Source organism: Macrobrachium rosenbergii, chromosome 40, assembly GCF_040412425.1.
Source record: "Macrobrachium rosenbergii isolate ZJJX-2024 chromosome 40, ASM4041242v1, whole genome shotgun sequence".
NCBI lineage: Eukaryota > Metazoa > Arthropoda > Malacostraca > Decapoda > Palaemonidae > Macrobrachium > Macrobrachium rosenbergii.
The window spans coordinates 18,467,381-18,490,085 of NC_089780.1; the positions used below are offsets into that span (position 1 = coordinate 18,467,381).

Below are 22,705 nucleotides of genomic sequence, written 5' to 3' on the forward strand. Positions count from 1 at the left end.
TGTTTATTCTTTAAATTAGCGTGAGGGTTGGCTGTTCATGAATCCTTAATGATATTTCTTGAAATGGAAGTGAGAGAGAGAGAGAGAGTGAGTGGGGGCGAGAGTTGGAATATACATATATATATATATATATATATATATATATATATATATATATATATATATATATATCAATATATATATATATATATATATATATATATATATATATATATATATGTGTGTGTGTGTGTGTGTGTGTGTGTGTGTGTGTGTGTGTGTTTTTTCGTGCGTGTGTGTTTGAGAATGTGTATGAGTATTGCTTGACTCTGTTCTTGTAAATGAAATCAGGGCACACTATCGCCACCTGCACTTTTGAAAATCTTATTTAGTTTCCAAATTCTTGGGTGTATATTGAACCTTCAATTAAAATTCAAAATTTTATTTGTACAAGCATGCTTATTGATATGCAGAAGGAGAGGACAAACAAAATTTTTCTTACTTTCTTATAAATCTGTTGCTTGTACAATTTTTCACATTTGATTTATTTTGTGAACAAGTCTCCTTTGGTGGCTAAGATATTTTCGTGTATTAAATGTTTGATGAAAAGTATGACGAAAAAGACAAGTTCATCTTTTGCAGTACTTTTTAAATGAATAATATCTTGTGAGTATTATTATTATTATTATTATTATTATTATTATTATTATTATTATTATTATTATTATTATTATTATTATTATTATTATTATTCAGAAAATGAACCCTATTCGTATGGAACAAGCCCACCAAAGGGGCCACTGACTTGAAATTCAAGCTTCCAAAGAATATTATGGCGTTCATTCGATAGAAGTAAGAGAAGGAGGACATCGGCTATTAGAAAAGCAGACAGATTAACCACTAAATAAATAAACAAATAAATATATAAATAAATAAATAAATAAAGATATACACAGTTAAACAAAAACCCGCACTCAAAAGAAGCGAGAACCAAATTAACGAAATTCTGTATTAAAGTTTATTACTCTCCGTGTCTTCTCGCGTGCATACAAGATGTTATGCACACCACAGAAAAAAAAATATCTTCACATCACCCGTTTTCCTCACTCCTTGTAAATGACCTCCTCGGTCCCAGTGTCTGAGGTTTTTTTTTTGTGGGGGGGGGGTCCTGAATTGCAAATTCGCCTTTCTCATTCCTGCCCGAAACTCGCTTTGTAAATTAATGAAGTCACCGAGATTTTTCATTAAGTCTCGTTGTATTTTCTAGGTGAAAGTAAAGGTATTTCTGTCCTTTTATTTTTCGTACTCTTCTTCTTCTTCCTCCTCCTCTTCTTCTTCTTCTTCTTCTTCTTCTTCTTCTTCTTCTTCTTCTTCTTCTTCTTCTTCTTCTTCTTCTTCTTCTTCTTCTTTCGAGGTTGTAATAAAATGTGTCGAATGAGATTAACAAGAGATGCGGTGGTGGAACCTTAGTAGGTTTTGGGAGTGAATAGATGTAGAAGAGTTTATTCAAAAAGTGGATCGAAAGATTTGAAGAATTATGTTTCTCAAGGGATCAAGAAATGAAACGGTAAAAATGGAGAAATTTGTCTCACTGGAACCCATCTCAGGAATTTTTTGAGAAATTGACCAACACAGAATCAACTAAAATCCATTGATGTAACTTAATAGCCATCATATTTTTTGTATTATTTCGATGAATCTCCATTGCATTGGCTTTGAAGTTTCCTAGTATGTCATTGGCAATGCAATTTCCCGAATTTTAGCGATGGGGCTTCAAAACCCGACACGTACATAAAAAAGGAAATGATATCAGCAAAATAATTTTTAAAAACTTGTTGTACTCTCTCTCTCTCTCTCTCTCTCTCTCTCTCTCTCTCTCTCTCTCTCTCTCTCTCTCTCTCTCTCTCTCTCTCTCTCTCTCTCTAATCTGTCCCTCGTCATTTTTAAACCAATTTTGTGATGAATTACCTTTGCCCTTTCAGTGACTGACATTTCAGCGTCAATTGCTTATTCACATTTTCAATCTTGCCTCGAATTCTTTTTTTACAGATGAAGGAATATCACAGAGATTTTTAGGATCACAGTTGAGGCATTTAACAATTAACCTGTCTGTTTACCTGTCCACCTGTCCGTCTCTCTGTTTTGCCTGTTTTTCGTCAAAGTTTAAAGTCGGTTACCTTGGCCTTGATGTTTGGGCTACACGAGAGTTAAGGGTTAGGTCATTCTAAAATGACAGAGGTCAAACAGGTGTGACCTTTGTCATAAAGCAGTCATAAAAGAAAGAAAGAAAGAAAGTAAGAAAGAAAGGAAGGAAGGAACAGAGAAAGAAAGGAATAAAGAAAGAAAGAAAGAGAGAAAGAAAGAGAAAGAGACAGAAAGAAAGAAAGAAAGAAAGAGAAACAGACAGAAAGAAAGAAATAAAAAATCTAATAAAAAGGAAGAGATAAAAAAAAGGACGTCGTCAGATCAATTCATTATTATAATAACCAACCGATCAATGACTATTTCCGATTGATCCAACGACTATTTAATAATTACCTTTCAAAATAATAGAACGACGAAATCTGGGCTTATGCCTCCGACGAAAGAGAGATCCACGGGATGTTATTGCCAAAATAAGAAAACTGGCCACGGGCTGACTTGGAAGAAATCTCCCAATTACGTTTGCCAATTGAAATATGTCCTCAGGGAAGGTTTCCATTTGGGCTTTCAGTAAGAGCTCGCCTTCTCTAAATAAGGTCACTGATGGGGTTAACAAAACAAATAAAAGAGAGAGAGAGAGAGAGAGAGAGAGAGGCAGCGTGCCAGAGGTTTGACGAATGTCCTCATTTGTGGCAGTTGCTATAGAAGTTTCTATATAAAGTGTATACCAGCCAAATCAATCGACATTATTTACAAATAAAAACAAGTAAAAAATGCGCCGAAGTTTTCTGTGCAGCGTATAATCAAGACCGTCGCAAACAGATCTATCTTTCGGAGGTCTCGGTATAATGCTGGTGAGCCGCGGCCCATGAAACTTTAACAACGGGCCGGTGGTGACCTTTCCTATATCGTTGCCAGAAGCACAATTATGGCTAACTTTAACCTTAAATAAAATAAAAACTACTGAGGCTAGAGGGCTGCAATTTGGTATGTTTGATACCTGAGGGCGGACAGAAAAAGTGCGAACAGAAAAAAGTGCGTACAGTAAAAACTGCGGACGGAAAAAAGTGCGGACGGACAGACAAAGCCGGCACAATAGTTTTCTTTTACAGAAAACTAAAAATGGGGAAATTCATTCATAAATTTTGCATAAAACAAACTTTTTATTTTTTGAAGCAAGATCACTAAATCCCCAAAACGATAACAGCCTTTGCTTGACAGGTTATGCATATTTGCCAGAGATGATTTAATATTGAAACACGCTACTGGATTTAATCGCAAGTAAATTGCAAAATAGAATCATAAAAAGATGCTCGCTAAAGGCGACTGGGAGCCATCTTCTGATTCCTACCGAGCAGTAGATTAAAAATATTCTGCTCCATAATACGCACGTAGATGCTCTCTCTCTCTCTCTCTCTCTCTCTCTCTCTCTCTCTCTCTCTCTCTCTCTCTCTCTCTCTCTACATTTATACAGAAAGAGCAGGAAAGGGAGAGAGATGAGGGATTATGTGACACGTAGATTGATCATAGGATAAGAATTGATAACAAAAGCAATAAATATTGATTATCTTACAAATAGCAAAAATTGCGAAATAAAAAACAGAGGGAATAGAAGAAATATAGAATAATTCAAAATGTGATGACAGGGAAATCCAAAGGACTATTTATCTTTATTAGATTACTGTCAACCCTAATTTTGACTAGCCTATCAGACTATAGGCCTATACTGTATCATAAACATCCATATATTTTATTTTCTCTCCAAAGAAAGAAAAGAGAGAGAGAGAGAGAGACATCCATATGTTTTATTTTCTCCCCAAAAGAAAGAGGAGAGAGAGAGAGAGAGAGGACATAGGTAGGTCGGGGAGAGAGAGATATATATATATTTTATTTTCTCGCCAAAAGAGAGAGAGAGAGAGAGAGAGAGGGCATAGGTAGTTGGGAGAGAGAGAGAGAGAGAGAGAGAGAGATCCAAATATTTTATTTTCTCCCCAAAAGAGAGAGAGAGAGAGCATAGGTAGTTGAGAGAGAGAGGGCATAGGTAGTTGGGAGAGAGAGAGAGAGAGATCCAAATATTTTATTTTCTCCCCAAAAGAAAGAGAAGAGAGAGAGAGAGCATAGGTAGTTGAGAGAGAGAGAGAGAGATCAAAATATTTTATTTTCTCCCCAAAAGAGAGAGAGAGAGAGAGAGATCCAAATATTTTATTTTCTCCCCAATAGAGAGAGAGAGAGAGAGAGAGGGAGAAAGAGAGAGAGAGAGCTAAGCTTCGAAATTTATGATCCGGAGCATCCCCTTGCCCTGAATATTAAGCGAAGGGAGCTGACATCTGTGAAGCAGAGGATTCCTCCATACTATTTTTATTTCTTTACATTATTAATAGATATGTCTCTCAGTTCTCCATCAATTTTCCATAGCCGATCACAAACAAGTTCGTTCCTATATGTTATAGGGGTTAAGGCCTATTGCTACCACATACATCACTTGAGCCAGAGATTTCGAAGGCTGGGAGAGACCATTTCTCTCTCTCTCTCTCTCTCTCTCTCTCTCTCTCTCTCTCTCTCTCTCTCTCTCTCTCTCTCTCTCTCTCTATCGTTTTCTTTCCTTTTTTTTGGTTCTAAGAAAAAATGTTCCCGTTTAATCTTAGTGCATGTGATAATAATCTCTGATGATTAAGGAAATTATGGCAGAGAGAGAGAGAGAGAGAGTTCTGGCAACAGTTACCTGGACTAAAAAAGCATAATGCAGATTTATTTACGATTTGCCTGGTTAATTTTGTTCCATAGTAAATAATCAGTACATTTTTCTTAGCCAAATTTCTTGTAATGTTTCTAAGCATTAAAAAGTAGTTCAGATCTTTTTATCTTAAAACTCTGACTCGAAAAAGTGGGGCCAAGAAGTCCAACACACCAGTAAAGTAAATTAAGCAACATGCAACTTTTTCCAAGGCTTTGAGCTCTCTCTCTCTCTCTCTCTCTCTCTCTCTCTCTCTCTCTCTCTCTCTCTCTCTCTCTCTGACAGCAGCACACGCCCCGAAAACATGCACGAAAAAGAAAAACAGTTTTCAAAACATTAAGATTTTCATCATACCTTGTAAAGACCTTCCCTGTCTCAGGGACTGACGTTTTGGCCTAAAATTGCATATTCATCATCTGATTCCTACCTGGAAACTCGCTTTGTAAATTAAAGAAGTCGCGCAGATTTTTAATGCCGTTGCGTTTGCCAGACTTGGGTTTTCTTTTTAAGTCTTTTCAAGTGAAATCTTCAAAAAATTGTTTTAAGGACGAAGCATAATTTTCCTGTTTAGTCTCTGAATTACATTATCAAGCGAGTCTGTTTTGAAATGTTTTTATATTTGTGTTGCCACCTGAAATTTAAATTTGACTGCTACCTCGACGAAGGTCATTGGTAATGCTAGGTCATTGCTGCAGTAAAAGTGTCAATGCATTTAGATTTTAAGGCACCGTAACTCAAAGCAGAGTCACAGGGTTGTGACTCCCTTGGGGGAGGAAAGTGAATGGTGGGTGTGCCTCCGTCTTGAATCCAACGGGAGCCACAGGCGTCAAAGTTAGTCTGTTTACTATCGATTCGCCTGACGCCATTTTCCAACTGAGCGAATGAGTCTAGTAAATCATCTTTTCGGTTTTCATCAGGTCTTTTGCAATGAAGCTGTTAACCCCATGCCCTTTTCCTCCCTAGCTGCACTCTACTACAGTCGACTAACTACTACCTTATCAGAGACAAAAAATTATGAATATATGCTGAACCCCAGACCTTTCAGATGATAGTTCAGCACTCTACCACTGATATATGACCTCCCACATATTATCATATACAATCATGTTTCTTGTTTGTATTTATAATATCCCTTCCGTCCCAACTCTTGCTAAACTAGAAAGTCTACATTATATAATAAAATCCACCAGCCTACCATCCCCCATTCCCCCAACATGATCAAACCTTTTTAGTAAACCACTGATTTCCTTTAAGTGCATAAAACTTCCAGTGCATCAACCGCGTCACATACCAGACCGGAAGACTCATCAACAGAACATCATTACCCCAGCAACCATAGCAATTTTCAGGTACTCTCGATCCTTGATACTTTGCTCCTTTCATTCTAATACTTCCATTTCATTTGCCCACCAAAGCCCGAAAGAGCGATTCATCAAAAGACAACGTAGGAAAGAAGACATTGGAATCAGAGAAAAGGCTAATCGGTCCAGCAAAGCACAAGAGAAAGAGGTAGTTTAAGGTCTCTCTCTCTCTCTCTCTCTCTCTCTCTCTCTCTCTCTCTCTCTCTCTCTCTCTCTCTCTCTCTCTCTCTCTCCAAGAGCCTCTACATGCAGGAGTCCTTTGTCAAAGAGTATTTAGAAAATCTATTCGAGATCGCTTTCAGATCTGGACGATTTAAAACAGTCCTTTTAACTTTTTAATAACTGAGGAACACAGAGTCTAGTTGTTCCTTTCTTTACATCCAATCCATAACACGAGAGAGAGAGAGAGAGAGAGAGAGAGAGAGGGTAAAAAGGTGTCTTCGCGAAAGAGAGAGGGAGAGAAAGGAAGAAAGGATGAGAAAAAAGATTAAGGAGCGTCTGCAGTGGGTGGAAAAATTTGAGTGATTAAACGATATTGGAATTGAACGAGAGTGAGAGAGAAAGAGAGACGCGGAAAAGGTTGTGAAGAGTCTTTGTTGAATGGAAAATTGAGTGACTGACCAATTATGGAATTGAGAGAGAGAGAGTTTATATCTAATTATGAGAACTAAGATGCACTGAAATGATCCTTCCAAAGAGATTAATTCTTCCACTCACTTATTCACAAAAGGACAAAGCTGAATTTCCCCAAACTCTTGGCAACATTCGTGATGGTGAGAGAGAGCTATGGACAGGGATTTAGGATGTAGGATGGGGTCCTGAGGTGATGGTGATTGGGAGATATAGGACAAATAACGATAGGATTAGGGTTAAAGACCTCTCTCTCTCTCTCTCTCTCTCTCTCTCTCTCTCTCTCTCTCTCTCTCTCTCTCTCTCTCTCTCTCTCTCCATTTTCCTTCATTTTTTATTCCTGGTGTTATTTTTCAATACCTCCTACTCTTTTTTTTAAATTTTAGGAAGTCTTCCTCGATACTTAAGTAATACCATCCTCTCTCTCTCTCTCTCTCTCTCTCTCTCTCTCTCTCTCTCTCTCTCTCTCTCTCTCTCTCTCCCTCCTATCCTTCAATTGTAAAAACATTTCCTCTGTTCCCCTGTAAGCTGTGGAGAGAGAGAGAGAGAGAGAGAGAGAGAGAGAGAGAGAGAGAGAGAGAGAGAGAGAGAGGTCGTTTACCGGGCTTCCGGATCCCTTACTTCCGCTTCACTTACTCAATGGACGGCTTTTCCTCTTTTGATCCTTCTACGCTCTCTCTTTTCTTTGATTTATTTAAAAAATCTTTTATTTTCATTTCCATATTTCTTTGACATTTATGAGACTCGTCCATTATTCACGTATCTCGATCGCTGGGCCACTTCATTCTATTATTGGAAGGGACATTTTAATTCTTCTTTTTAATTTATTTTATTTTTTTAGAAAGAACATTTTAATTCTCTTTTTTTTGAAGGGACACTTCATTCTATTTTTGGAAGGGACATTTTAATTCTCTTCTTTTGAAGGGATATTTTTATTCTCTTTTTTTAGAAGGGACATTTTAGTTCTCTTTTTTGGAATGGACATTGCAATCCTCCTTTTTTTAAGGGACATCTCAATTCTCTTTTTCGAGGGACATTTTAGATCTCTTTTTTGAAGGGGCATTTAAATTCTCCTTTTTGAAGGGACATTTTAATTCTCTTTTTTGCAGGACATTTTAATTCTCTCTTTTGAAGGGACATTTTAATTCTCTTTTTTGAAGAGACATTTTAATTCTCTTTTTTGAAGGGACATTTGAATTCCCTTTTTTGAATGGACATTCCAATTCACTTTTTTTAAGGGACATGTCAATTCTCTTTTTTTGAAGGGACATTTCAATTCTCTTTTTTGAAGGGACATTTTAATTTACTTTTTTTAAGTGACATTTTAATTCTCTCTTTTCAGAAGCAATTTATATACTTGAATATTTACCTAAGGAAATATAATTGGATATCACGTGTCTTGGACCTCCAAAGGGAAATTGGAGCTCAGGTTTAAGTTTATTGAATGGAACATACTGCTATTCATTGTCCCTCACCCACGCTTGCAAAGTTTGTATTAGTATGTGGGAGGCTTGGAGTGACTCTTGCAAAATAGGGAAAAGAATCCTTTTCAAGAGAGAAAAATGCTGACGATAAATTTCCTGTGTGAAAAATTACTTTTATGATGGTGATATGATGCTCAAATTCATTATTATTATTATTATTATTATTATTATTATTATTATTATTATTATTATTATTCAAAATATGGAAAAGAGTCCTTTTCAAGAGGGAAAAATGCTGACGATAAATTTCCTGTGTGAAAAATTACTTTTATGATGCTCTACTTTATTATTATTATTATTATTATTATTATTATTATTATTATTATTATTATTATTATTATTATTATTATTATTTTTATTTTTATTATTATTATTATTATTCAAAATATGGAAAAGAATCCTTTTCAAGAGAGAAAAATGCTGACGATAAATTTCTTATGTGAAAAATTATTTTTATGGTGGTGATATGATGCTCAAAATCATTATTATTATTATTATTATTATTATTATTATTATTATTATTATTATTATTATTATTATTATTATTATTATTATTTCAGTCAATACTGAGAGAATTTTATGTATTAGAGCAATAAGATACTTTCTTTTTTAAATCTCACAAAATCACATTCATAGTAAATCTTGTTGATGTTGAGATAAACAAAGAAATTTTTTTATTTTTTATTTTTCGTCTAAAAGTCCCATAAAACATCCCAAAAAGAAGATTTCCTCGGAAACCACCCTTCCGTTCCCATCCCACTCCCATTCCACGTATACATAAAGCCTGGAAAACCAATACTCCGAAATCCATTATAGGAAAGGATAAGACAGTGAACGCAGAGGAAAAATTAACAGTTGAAACAGGTGCCAAAGAAAGAAAGTAAAAAAAACTCGGTTCGTTTTTCCAGATACTTTTTCGATGTATGAAAACTTTATCAAACATCGCTTGGGAAATCTGTTCGAGATCACCTTAAAATCTGCGAGAGTTAAAAGTCAGTATTTTTTTTTTTTATGTATTTGATGCATACAGTCGGATTTTTTCCTCTTGTTTTTGCTTCGCATCAAAAGCACTTCCAGAGAGAGAGAGAGAGAGAGAGAGAGAGAGAGAGAGAGAGAGAGAGAGAGAGAGAGAGAGAGAGAGAGAGAGAGTGAAATAATCCTCGGGTGATGTGTGGAGGAAATTCAAGTTATTTATGAAATGGATGTGGAATTGAGAGAGAGAGAGAGAGAGAGAGAGAGATACAGAGAGAGGTGAAATAATCCTCTGGTGATGTGTGAAGGAAATTCAAGTTATTTATGAAACGAATGTGGAATTGAGAGAGAGAGAGAGAGAGAGAGAGAGAGAGAGAGAGAGAGAGAGAGAGAGAGAGAGAGAGAGAGAGGTGAAATAATCCTCTGGTGATGTGTGAAGGAAATTCAAGTTATTTATGAAACGAATGTGGAATTGAGAGAGAGAGAGAGAGAGAGAGAGAGAGAGAGAGAGAGAGAGAGAGAGAGAGAGAGGTGAAATAATCCTCGGGTGATGTGTGAAGGAAATTCAAGTTATTTATGAAACGAATGTGGAATTGAGAGAGAGAGAGATAATTTCTTAGGGTTTCCAGCCCCTTACTACCTCTCTAAGTTCTCAGTGAGCCGCTTCATCTTTTAAACCTTCTCCCTTTTTTATCACGTTTCTTTGACTTATTCCAAAATTGTATTTTTATCAATTTATTCTATGGGTTTATTAAAAACAGTTCATTCTTCACATTTAACAGTATTGAAATTTGCAGTCTTTACAGAGCCACCTGGGTTTTATTCTGTCTCCTTTTGATGCCATGTCAGTGTTTGAGTAATTGGTTTTATTCTATCTCCTTTTGACGTCATGTCAGTGTCTGAGTAATTATCTAACGAAATGCAATTTGATATGAATTGACTATGTCTGGTTGAACTCCCACACATATTCATAGTTATCAAAGGTAATAGGAGATCAGGTATAAAGGTCTTGAGAAATACAAGTTCCAGTCATTCTCCTACGCCCACGTTTACAATGTGTGTGGGAGAAATTGACGTGAAATATATAAACTTTGAACAAGAACCTCTTCCGAGAGATTAAGATACACAACATAAATTTTTTGTGTGGTAAAATTACCGCCATTGATATGATTGTGATATTATTGATATATTCTCCTTACTGTCAATATTTCCATCAAGTTATTATTTTTTTTTTTCGTCAAGGTTTCAGTAGCAAAATCGTTTCGAATGATAGTAGTTCTTTTAGTGATTCGTGTGTTTCACACACAAAAAAAACATACATATATATATACATATATATATTATATTATGTATATATATATATATATATATATATATATATATATATATATATATATATATATATATATATATATATGCACACAGACACACACACACACACAGGTATAAACATTAAAATCCGGAGCACCTGTGTTAAATCAAACTGTAACGTCTCATAAGCTTTTACAAGGTCCAAGAGAATTAAAAACAAAAACATCATTCACAAAACAGGAAAAAATAACCGGATGAAACTTTAGGGAAATTCAGGCCTTGTACTAAAGGGAGGTTTATAAAATAAATGCAAACCAAGACTGTAAAATAATTTTTCCGAATTAAAAAAGAAAAATTGAATCCCTTCCAAACATTATGGAGCAAAGTTCACATTTTGTTTCGCCAGCCGTAATAATATGAAAGTAAGATGAAAAGAAAGCGGGGGGAGAAAGTTAATTACGTGAGAGTATTAACTCTGCTGGGAAATCTGGAAATTGTGAAAACGAAGAAAAAAGAAAATATAAAAGAAAAATAGAAGTGAGCGTTATGGAAGTAATAACATACTATCGAATGATTGATGAACAGGCGAGTGGCGTTTTTAAATGTCACTGTTGATTGATTGAGTGATGGATTTTATGAGGTTTAGCCTGTCAAGCCAAGTACTGGGGCGCTCTCTGACATTCGAGGCTTAAAGCAGTGTTGGAGTGGTTGGACAGCAAAATAAAGAGATCCAGAAAATGAGTGAGACGAAATACAAGGATCTCGAGGTGGAACTGGGAGAAAACCCCATAGTTGCACTAAGAAGTTATAGTTAGAGAGGTTGGACAGCAAGATTGAAGAGAGGAAGTTGGAATGGAGATAGAGTAAAAGGCTAAAAAGTGGGTGCAGCTGGGGATCACAGGGACGCTTGCAAACATCCTTTAGTAGTGCCTACAGTGCACCACGCGATGTACACTGACGGAATGAGACGATTACCTAGCATTTGCCGAAGATTCCATCTCCACTCGCTATCGTAGATTTGTTTTCAACTTGTTCGTGACGTTTATGTGATAAGTTTCTGGTGTGTAACCAGTGCTTCAAGTGATTATCCAGCATTTGCCAAATAGTAAGGGAAAATTATCATTTCGTGTGATCGAGTTGTATAAAGTAATTTTTTTATTGATTCAATCAATTTCGAAATCAAAAAGTTCAAAAATAGTTGTTGGCATTTTTTCAACAACTTTTACCAAATTTGGTGCCAGGGCCCCACATTCCAAAATTTTGAGCTAACCAAGTATGGTCAAGTTATACATTTTTGGAAAGCTCTTAATGAGCTGATCCATTTTCATAAAATGGACCAGAAATTAGCAGTTTTCATAAGAGCAATTTTTTTTGCCTAAGCTCTTACCCAATGATTCTGCAAGGAAATTTAGCTGGATATTTTGTTGTTACTGAATCTATACCCACAAATTTGACACATAACGATTTATTAGCAACCTTTTCTTCTTCTTCTTCTTCTTTTTAACGTGCTTTTTATTCCCATTTTTGTATGGGGTAAGCACGATGCCTTCTTTTTGAAGGACTTTTGATGTGGCTTTGGGGTAGACTTAGCAACCTTTAAAATGACTAAATCACTAAAATTGCAAAAAAAAAAGGTCATATCACTTTTGTGAATAATCAATAATTACCTGACGCAGGCAAACTTCCAGGTATAAAGGTCCAAAAAAATTAGCCTTTTCAAATCTAATTCTGAGGAGTAGCAATGGATTAGGTAAGTTTCCTCTTAACTTTGAACATATATTATAGCCTGAAAAAACAACTGTCTCGTCTCTTTGTCCATATATCGATCCTGTTCTTCATTTTCATACCCTTCACATTTACAAACATCAGTGCAAACCAAGTTGTGCTTCCTGCATTTGCATCTGTTGGTACTACATTGTGAGCTCAGTTAGAGACGCTACAGCTGGAACATTGTCTGTGGGATTTGCAAGCTCTTTTATTGAAGTTGATAGGGGGATTTGCAAGTGCTGTTGATAGGGGGATTTGCGAGTGCTGTTGATAGTGGGATAGGGGATTTGCAAGTGCTTTTATTGAAGTTGATATGGGGATTTGCAAGTGCTTTTATAGAAGTTGATAGGGGATTTGCAAGTGCTTTTATAGAAGTTGATAGGGGGATTTGCAAGTGCTTTTATAGAAGTTGATAGGGGGATTTGCAACTGTTTTTATTGAAGTTGGTAGGGGGATTTGCAAGTGCTTTTATTGAAGTTGATAGGGGGATTTGCAGGTGCTTTTATTGAAGTTGATAGGGGGATTTGCAGGTGCTTTTATTGAAGTTGATAGGGGGATTTGCAGGTGCTTCTATTGATGTTGATAGGGGGATTTGCAAGCGCTGTTGATAGGGGTATAAGGGGATTTGCAAGTGCTTTTATTGAAGTTGATAGGGGGATTTGCAGGTGCTTTTATTGAAGTTGATAGGGGGATTTGCAGGTGCTTTTATTGAAGTTGATAGGGGGATTTGCAGGTGCTTCTATTGATGTTGATAGGGGGATTTGCAAGCGCTGTTGATAGGGGTATAAGGGGATTTGCAAGTGCTTTTGTTGAAGTTGATAGGGAGATTTGCAAGAGCTTTCATTGAAGTTGATAGAGAGATTTGCAATTGCTTTTATTGAAGTTGATAGAGGATTTGCAAGTGCTGTTGATAGGAGGATAGGGGGATTTGCAAGTGCTTTTATTGAAGATGATAGGGGGATTTGCAAGTGCTTTTATTGAAGTTACAAAGAGCCGAAAGACTTCAATAGGAAATGTGGTTGTATCGTCATTCTTCTCCCGATCCGGGTCTCCAATGCTGGTCATTCATTTTGTGAGCTGAACACCCTAATACTGAGTTACGAGGCCAAAGAGAGAGAGAGAGAGAGAGAGAGAGAGAGAGAGAGAGAGAGAGAGAGTCCCCAAATACGTCGTGAATTTTCAGTCAGAATAATTCAGTGGATTATTAAAGTCTTTTTCGTAATACTAATTGTTGTTTTTATATATTAAACATCTTTAAATGGCTCAGAACAATGGCTAAACTAACCATTGCTTTCAGTTGTTTACTTCTAAATCCGAGCAGGTTATTTATTTTGATTCTAGAAGAAACAAGATTCTGTTAGACGAAAGGAATAAAAGCAGTATATTTGCCTAACACATAGAAAGAGGAAAAAGAAGGACAACTAGGGTAACCTATTCCTTCGCCATCATGAATTTTTATTCGATTACGAAATAGCCCTAAATTTCGATTAGCTCCGTAGACTATAGGCCTATGGTCGATTCCTTCCTTCCTCTCTCCCACTTCCTTCTAGAAGAAGAAGAAGAAGAAGAAGAAGAAGAAGAGATATAATAAAATAGTCAGTTTGTTCTTTGACCGCTTCTGCTCTGAGAAGAGATGGATAGAAGGGTAGCAGAAGAAAAGGGGGTGATTTGATAGAGGGAAGAAGAAGAAGAAGAAGAAGAAGAAGAAGAAGAAGAAGAAGAAGAAGAAGAAGAAGAAGAAGAAGAAATATACAGAGGAGATATAATAAAACAGATAGTCAGTTTTTTCTTTGGCCACTTCTACTCTGAGAACAGATGGAAACAAGGGTAGCAGAAGAAAAGGGGGAAGATCGGATAAAGGGATGAAGAAGAAGAAGAATAAAATTAAAATGTAACCGAGGAGATATAATAAAATAGCCACCTCTTTTTAGGCCACTTCTGCTCTAAAAAGAGATGGAAAGAAGGGGTAACAGAAGACAAGGAATGTAGGGGGGGGGCGGTATTTGATAGAAGGACACTGGCTATGATGCCAAATTTATGATCCGGATCCTCGCCTTGCCCTGAATATCAAGGACCAGGACCACAACACGCTGTTTCATTTTTCTTGAGTTTTTATTCCATACGTCCAATGGTCTTGGATCTCCTTCATATCAGTATATTTATAGCTGAAGTTCTTGTTCTAAATTCAGAGGGGTCTAGATGACTGATGCATACATTTCTTACAAGAACTTGCATTTGTATATGTATGTATGTATGTTTGGTTTTGACAGTTTTTATATATTTCTGTCCAAACAGTAAAGCTTCTACCTTAACTTTGTCTCATTTACTCTCAACTTTTTTTCCCTCGTGAACAGTTTAGAACTCTTTCACTAGTTTCTGCAGTTTTCTCCCACTATCACCAGTCACCACTAAATTAACTGCAAACATCACTCATTTCGCATTCCAGGTATAACTCATTTGCTTGTAACTCTATTATTATTATTATTATTATTATTATTATTATTATTATTATTATTATTATTATTATTTAGCAGGTTTACAGTTGGTGGATTAGTTAGTGGGCTGAACATACATGTGTATTATTATTATTATTATTATTATTATTATTATTATTATTATTATTATTATTATTACGTAAATAATTCTGCTCTGATAAACCGCTGTCTTCCTTTCCAGGTACCTGGAAGGTACAAGGACGTGATCACAGTTCACTTGTAATTCAAAGAAGAGTCTCGGTGAGTACAAGAACCATAATTAGTCTGATCTATGCTTTCTTGTATATTATATATGTATTTATAAGTGTATTCTATATTTTTCGATAATTTAGATATTACATATGTTGCTTATATATATGTATGTATATATATATATATATATATATATATATATATATATATATATATATATATATATATATATATAATGTATGTATATATAATATATACACACACACACAAGCATACATGTCTGTACCTAACTAAATAGAATATATACTACTGGGAACTCAAACTTCTCTCTCTCTCTCTCTCTCTCTCTCTCTCTCTCTCTCTCTCTCTCTCTCTCTCTCTCTCTCTCTCTTCATGTAGGCATGCGCAGTATGTACCCGAGAGAATTATACCATTGAGAACTCAGACTTCTCTCTCTCTCTCTCTCTCTCTCTCTCTCTCTCTCTCTCTCTCTCTCTCTCTCTCTCTCTCTCTCCATGCAAGCATACGGCGGGAACTCTAAAGCTTTCCATCACAGCTTTCCCGTCTCAGGGTCAGACATTTTGGCCTAAATTCCATATTCAGCATTCCCATTCCTACCAGGAATCCAGTTGCAAATTAATGAACTCCTGGAGATTATTTCTTAGTGTTGTTGCATCGTCCAGATTCAAATTTTGCTTCTTTTTTAGTAATTCTTTTTTTGTTTTTGTTTTTTGGGTAGAATATACTAATAAATTAACACTAGAAGTTGTATAAAGTCCTGACATAAAGGAAGGAAGGAAGGAAGGAAGTAAGGAAGGAGGAAAGAAAGGAAGAAAGAAAAAAGAAAATGAGTAGGAATGACAGTAAGAAAGAGACTGAGAGAGAAAGAAAGGGAGAAGAAATGACGGAGAGGAAGAAAGAAAGAAAGAAAAGGAGAAGGAATGACAGAAGGAAAGAAACTGAGAGAGAAAGAAAGGGAGAAGGAATGACAGTAAGAAAGAGACTGAAAGAGAAAGAAAGGGAGAAGAAATGACAGAGAGGAAGAAAGAAAGAAAGAAATGGAGAGGGAAGGACAGAAAGAAACTAAGAAAGAAAGAAAGGGAGAAGAAATGACAGAGAGGAAGAAAGATAGAAAGAAAGAAAAGGAGAAGGAATGACAGAAGGAAAGAAACTAAGAGAGAAAGAAAGGGAGAAGAAATGACAGAGAGGAAGAAAGATAGAAAGAAAGAAAGAAAAGGAGAAGGAATGACAGAAGGAAAGAAACTAAGAGAGAAAGAAAGGGAGAAGAAATAACAGAGAAAGAAAGAAAGGAAAGGAGAAAGAATGACAGAAAGAAAGAAACTAAGAAAGAGAGAAAGGGAGAAGAAATGACAGAGAGGAAGAAAGATAGAAAGAAAGACAATGAGAAGGAATGACAGAAGGAAAGAAACTAAGAGAGAAAGAAAGGGAGAAGAAATGGCAGAGAGGAAGAAAGAAAAGGAGAAGGAATGACAGATGGAAAGAAACTAAGAGAGAGAGAAAGAAAGGGAGAAGAAATGGCAGAGAGAAAGAAAGAAAAGGAGAAGGAATGACAGATGGAAAGAAACTAAGAGAGAGAGAAAGAAAGGGAGAAGAAATGACAGAGAGGAAGAAAGAAAGAAAGGAAGGAATAAAGAAGGAATGAAAGAGATGAAGACAGACACAGGAAGAAAGGTTCCATTATTATTCCCTTCTCGGTATTTTTTCACGATGCCTTCTGGTTACTGCGAGCACATTCAGTCCGAATTCCGTAGTTGGCATGTTTCAGAGCGCAAGAAAATGTATATACATATATTTCTTTATATTTTTCCTTTTACATGGCAAACACTGCACGTGAATAAAACCGGTAAAAAGAAATGCGTAGGAGCAAAAAAAAAAAAAAAAATTGCAGGGGAAAAATCTGCAACAAAAATTGGTTCAAGTTACATGGTGGCGAGAGGTGGTAATTGTGGATGTAAAAATACTGACGATAGCTGAGTGGGATGTATATGTATATATATATATATATATATATATATATATATATATATATATATATATATATATATACTCATACATATGTATACATCAGGTATGGAAAATAACCATAGGATGCCAAATACCTCCAGATGAAAAATAAAAGTGCCGAATGATTTAATGCTCAACGCCATTGAATAACTTCAAAAAACGTCCAAAAGCTTAAATTGATAAGCACCATTAGCCAGCATACAAAGAATACGGGAACAGATGCGGAAATCTTCACGAAATCCCTTGAAATACAGAAAAGAAGAAGAAAAAGCTGAAAGCTGAATCTTAATACCGGCCATTTATCTTGACTAAGATTCTTTTTTTTCTCTCTGTAGAACCTAAAGGATTGAAACATCGGTTGAATTCCTTGTTTTTTTTTTTATTTCTTTACGTCGAGTAATGATTTCTTTTTCTTTTTGTGTGTAGCGTTGGAGGAATGTTCAATAATCATTTTCACTATTCTTTCTCTGTTGATACATTATTCTTCATGTCATTCTGTAATAATGATATTTTTTTGTTTTCATCAAAAATTCTTTATAGGGCTATCAAATGATGGTGCTGAGAATGTGTTCTACATAGCTACAGGTAAAACACACACACACACACACACACACACACACACACACACACATATACACACACACATATATATATATATATATATATATATATATATATATATATATATATATATATATATATATATATACACATACATACATACATACATACATACATACATACATACATACATACATACATACATACATACATACATACATACACACACGTTCCAGTGAATGCAGAACAGAATGTTCGTCGAATATTTGAGTGCTATCAGTATCACTATTATAATCATAACTATTATTACCTCGATCGTAGGACGGTACTTTTTCATTTCCTGTATCAGTATTATGCAAACGTCAACAACAGTTCCTCTCACTCTTCCACGTTTTAGAAGCAAAAGGAACCGACGACTCGGCCATAAATTCGCCAAGAAAAATATAATTCTTTTGTCCAACGAATTTCCTGAAAAAAACGTTCCCATATAAAGGAAAAGAAAATAAAGCAACAAACGCAGGATCTTGCCCCAAGGCGAACTCCTACCTTTAAAAGGTATCCTTTTAAGAGAGGGTCAAAGGGACGGATGTTATGCCCTGTCATAGGATCTTTTCCTATGGGTTCTCTGAGAAGTCCTGTCATAGGGTCTTTTCCTATGGGTTCTCTGAGAAGCCCTGTTATAGGGTCTTTTCCTATGGGTTCTCTTAGAAGTCCTGTTATAGGATCTTTTCCCATGGGTTCTCTGAGAAATCCTGTTATAGGATCTTTTCCCATGTGTTCTCTGAGAAGTCCTGTTATAGGCTCTTTTCCCATGTGTTCTCTGGGAAGTCCTGTTATAGGGTCTTCTCCCATGGGTTCTCTGAGAAGTCCTGTTATAGGATCTTTTCCTATGGGTTCTCTGAGAAGTCCTGCTATAGGATCCTTTCCTATGGGTTCTCTGAGAAGTCATGTCATAGGATCCTTTCCTATGGGTTCTGTGAGAAGTTCTGTCATAGGAACTTTTCCTATGGGTTCTCTGAGAAGTCAAGTCATAGGATCTTTTCCTATGGGTTCTCTGAGAAATCCTATCAGAGGATCTCTTCCTATCGGTTCTCTTAAGAAATTCTGTCACAGGATCTTGTCCTGTCGATTCTCTAAGAAGGTAGATATTAAATAAAAGATTTATTTTATAAACTCAGAATTAATTGGTGATCGCAAAGTGTTCAAAGAGGATTCTCCTGTTAGTCGTTTATAGATGATTGGGATGGCAATGTGAGAAGGAATAATAACAAGAAAAGTATTAAAAATGATAGTATAGTAAATAAAAATAAAAATTGTAAAGATAAAAATCATGAAAATAGAAGTAAATTTATTGAAAACATCAAAATTTAAAATAATGCTTGGCAAAGTCTGTGACTGACTTGGTCCTTTTTTATTCTTATGATTAACGATCAAGTATTTGTTTTAAAATTATATATATATATATATATATATATATATATATATATATATATATATATATATATATATATATATATATATATATATATATATACATACGTGTATGTATATGCATATATTTGCGCATCTGCATATATGTATACTTGTAAGTGTACACAGAGAGAGAGAGAGAGAAAATTCACCAGTTATTCAGAAACACATCTTTTAATTCCTCAAGTTTAGAAAATAATTAAAACAAGTAAAAAATACGCCGAAGTTTCTTCGGCGCAATCGATTTTTCTGTACAGCCGCTACAGCGTATAATAAACGCCACCGAAAATAGATCTATCTTTCGGTGGTCTCGGTGTAATGCTGTATGAGCCGCGGCCCGTGAAACTTTAACCACTGCCCGGTGGTGGCCTACCCTATATCGTTGCCAAAAGCACGATTATGGCTAACTTCAACCTTAAATAAAATAAAAACTACTGAAGCTAGAGGGATGTAATTTGGTATGTTTGATGATTGGAGGGTGGATGATCAACATACCAATTTGCAGCCTCTAGCCTCAGTAGTTTTTGAGATCTGAGGGCGGACAGAAGGACAGAATAAAGTGCGGACAGAATAAAGTGCTGACAGAAAAAAGTGTGGACAGAATAAAGTGCGGACGGGCAAACATAGCCGGCACAATAGTTTTCTTTTACAGAAAACTAACAAACACCTTGTTTCTGGATCACCTCAGTAATTATTCAAATTCTATCTGAAATAACGAGAAAAGATAAAAACGTCTTCATTGCTCACCCAGACAGTAACGAAACGAAAGAGAAACAGTGATGGATAAAGAGAGACTACGTTTCAGCCGCCCTTGATTGATAACACCCTTTTTCTTTTTTATAGTCTTAACTATTTATTCAGAAAGGTTAGAGGACTTCAAGAGCATCGGCACTTGTCAGTCTCTTTTTAAACCCCGTTGAGTTCCTCGCCCTCTGGATTTTAGTTTTCTGAAGAGAAAACTATTGTGCTGGCTTTGTCTGTCCGGCCGTACTTTATTCTGTCCGCACTTTTTCTGTCCGCCCTCAGATCTTAAAAATTACCAAGGCTAGAGGGCTGCAAATTGGTATGTTGATCATCCACCCTCCAATCATCAAACATATCAAATTGCAGCCCTCTAGCATCAGTAGTTTTTATTTTATTTAAGGTTAAAGTTAGCCATAATCGTGCGTCTGGCAAAGACATAGACCAGGCCACCACCAGACCATGGTTAAAGCTTCATGGGCCGCTGCTCATACAGCATTATACCGAGACCACAGAAAGATAGATCTACTTTCGGTGGCCTTGATTATACGATGTACAGACAACTCGACTGCGCCGAAGAAACTTCGGCGCATTTTTTACTTGTTTTTAAGTGAAATCACTATTTAAATTAATAATTATCGAAATGGAATTGGATGTCAGGCGGAGTCTGGAAGCACACCCACACACTCACTCACTCGTTCCATTGGCTATCAGATATTAGATATTAGGTGTTAGATAGCAGTTATTAAATATGAATATATTTTTTGAAATGCGTTCCAGGCCCACGCATTGGTGTAAGTGTCTGGGATTCTTTGTTGTTGGTAGTATGAATTGTTAAAATTGTTAGAATGGTTAAAATGAATATTTCTCAGGAGCTTAAAAAGGGTGGAAATGAATTACCTGAGGGGCCAGGTTAATGACATAATTATAATTTTTTTTTCTGTGAAATTTATGAAGAGCATCTTGGTATTTGTGTGTGTGTGTGTGTGTGTCTGTGTGTGTGTGAGAGAGAGAGAGAGAGAGAGAGAGAGAGAGAGAGAGAGATACTACCATTATTCTCATTATTATTAGTATTATTATGAGTAAAGCATATAGAGCATGTGGGTATTTTGGGAAGAGAGAGAGAGAGAGAGAGAGAGAGAGAGAGAGAGAGAGAGAGAGAGAGAGAGAGAGAGAGAGAGAGAGAGAGAGAGAGAGAGGAGAGATTGTAATTACTGGTATTATTATTGCGAAAGCGTTTCGCATGCAAAACCAATTGAGTCATATTTATATATATATATATATATATATATATATATATATATATATATATATATATATATATATATATATATATATATATATATATATATATATATATATATATATATATATCAGATGAGTAATACTGAATAAATCCAATCTAGAAACTACTCTTCATCAACTTGTTTTAGAAACAGTTTTAGTTCCTTTGAATCTCTTCGTTAAATCTCTCCGTTGACCTAAGCTGTGAGTCATACGCCCCGTAGATAGTCAGCTGCAGAGGGCCTTCAAATACGACTGTTTCTTGCACAGTAAGAAGAGCCAAGAGAATTCTACCAAACGACGAGTGGAAAAAATCGACATAAGAGACTTTGCTTAGAAGTCCTGAGTAATAATCGATTCAAGAGAAGTTAAGGATCATAAAAGAAAAGCAAGAAATATAAAGTAACTTTTGAGAACAGAAGAACTGAAGTTCTGTAGAGGAAAAACTCCAGACTTTTATTACTGGACCATGACCGAATGAAGACAATGTTTTTCGCCTTGACATATGGAACTGAGATAGAAAATAGAAAAACTAGACAAGAAAAATGGAATTACGCAAGAATACTAAAAATGGAAAAGCTAGGAAAGTAAAAATGGATATGGAAGAGTATTGAAAGTGCTGGAAGGAAGAAAAAATTAATAATAAAGATTAAAAACATAGAGAAACCAGATGTCTTTGGAAAGAGCAACTCTCCTACCTAATGATTGATGGAGACGTGAGAGATATAATAGACAAGTAAAAAATTCGCCGAAGTTTCTTAGGCGCAATCGAGTTTTCTGTACAGCATATAATGCTGTATGAAACTGGCAGCCGCGGCCCATGAAACTTTCACCCACGGCCCGGTGGTGGCCTGTGTTGTTGACACCTATAGCGGTGCACGATCATGTCTAACTTTAACTTTAAATGAAATAAAAACTACTGAGGCTAGAGGGCTGCAATTTGGTACGTCTGATGATTGGAGGGTGGATGATGAACATACCAATTTGCAGCCCTCTAGCCTCAGTAGTTTTCAAGATCTGCGGGCGGACAGAAAAAGTGCGGACGGACAGACAAATATCCACCTCAATCGTTTCCTTTCACAGAAAACTAAAAAAAAAAAAATGTGAGTGACATTTGAAATATCACGATTGACGTTAGGGTGAGATTTTTCTGTTACTTTGGTGTTCCCTGACAGACAGCTGCTTCTTATTCAGTTATAGAGAACGACGCCTGGAATGGAAAAAGCGTTTGAAAGGTGAGATGCTCACTTAGTTAAAAAAGGACGCTGTTCCGTGGAAGAAGGAACTTTGAAGACTGCGTTCGAAATGTGTTTTATCTTCTGAACTGAATTAGAGGTGAGCAGAAGAGTTTTGATTTCAGTTGATATTATTTTTAATTTTAACTCAATGATAGTTGTAAGATATTACATATGTTAGCTGTAACGGAATCTCTGCTCTGAGTTTAATATCAGGAAATCTCTCTCTCTCTCTCTCTCTCTCTCTCTCTCTCTCTCTCACGGCTTCTTATTTGCGTTCAGGTAGATTCATGCATCAATGAAATTCAACGTTATCGTGCAA

At 35.9% G+C, this 22,705-nt stretch overlaps 2 protein-coding genes across 2 annotated transcripts in view; one reads left to right on the plus strand and one right to left on the minus strand.

Moving 5' to 3' along the window:
• The window catches only part of LOC136826334 (probable serine/threonine-protein kinase irlD), a 57,500-nt gene extending 38,995 nt beyond the window's left edge, over nucleotides 1–18,505 (minus strand). The window contains exon 1 of the mRNA XM_067083587.1: nucleotides 18,200–18,505. Within this exon, the coding sequence (XP_066939688.1) occupies nucleotides 18,200–18,505 (306 nt within the window). The remainder of the gene's footprint in view (nucleotides 1–18,199) is intronic.
• The window catches only part of LOC136826196 (L-threonine 3-dehydrogenase-like), a 126,693-nt gene that overhangs the window by 2,262 nt on the left and 101,726 nt on the right, over nucleotides 1–22,705 (plus strand). Inside the window, exon 2 of the mRNA XM_067083265.1 lies at nucleotides 15,057–15,115. The gene's annotated coding sequence lies outside the window, so the exon portion shown is untranslated. The remainder of the gene's footprint in view (nucleotides 1–15,056; nucleotides 15,116–22,705) is intronic.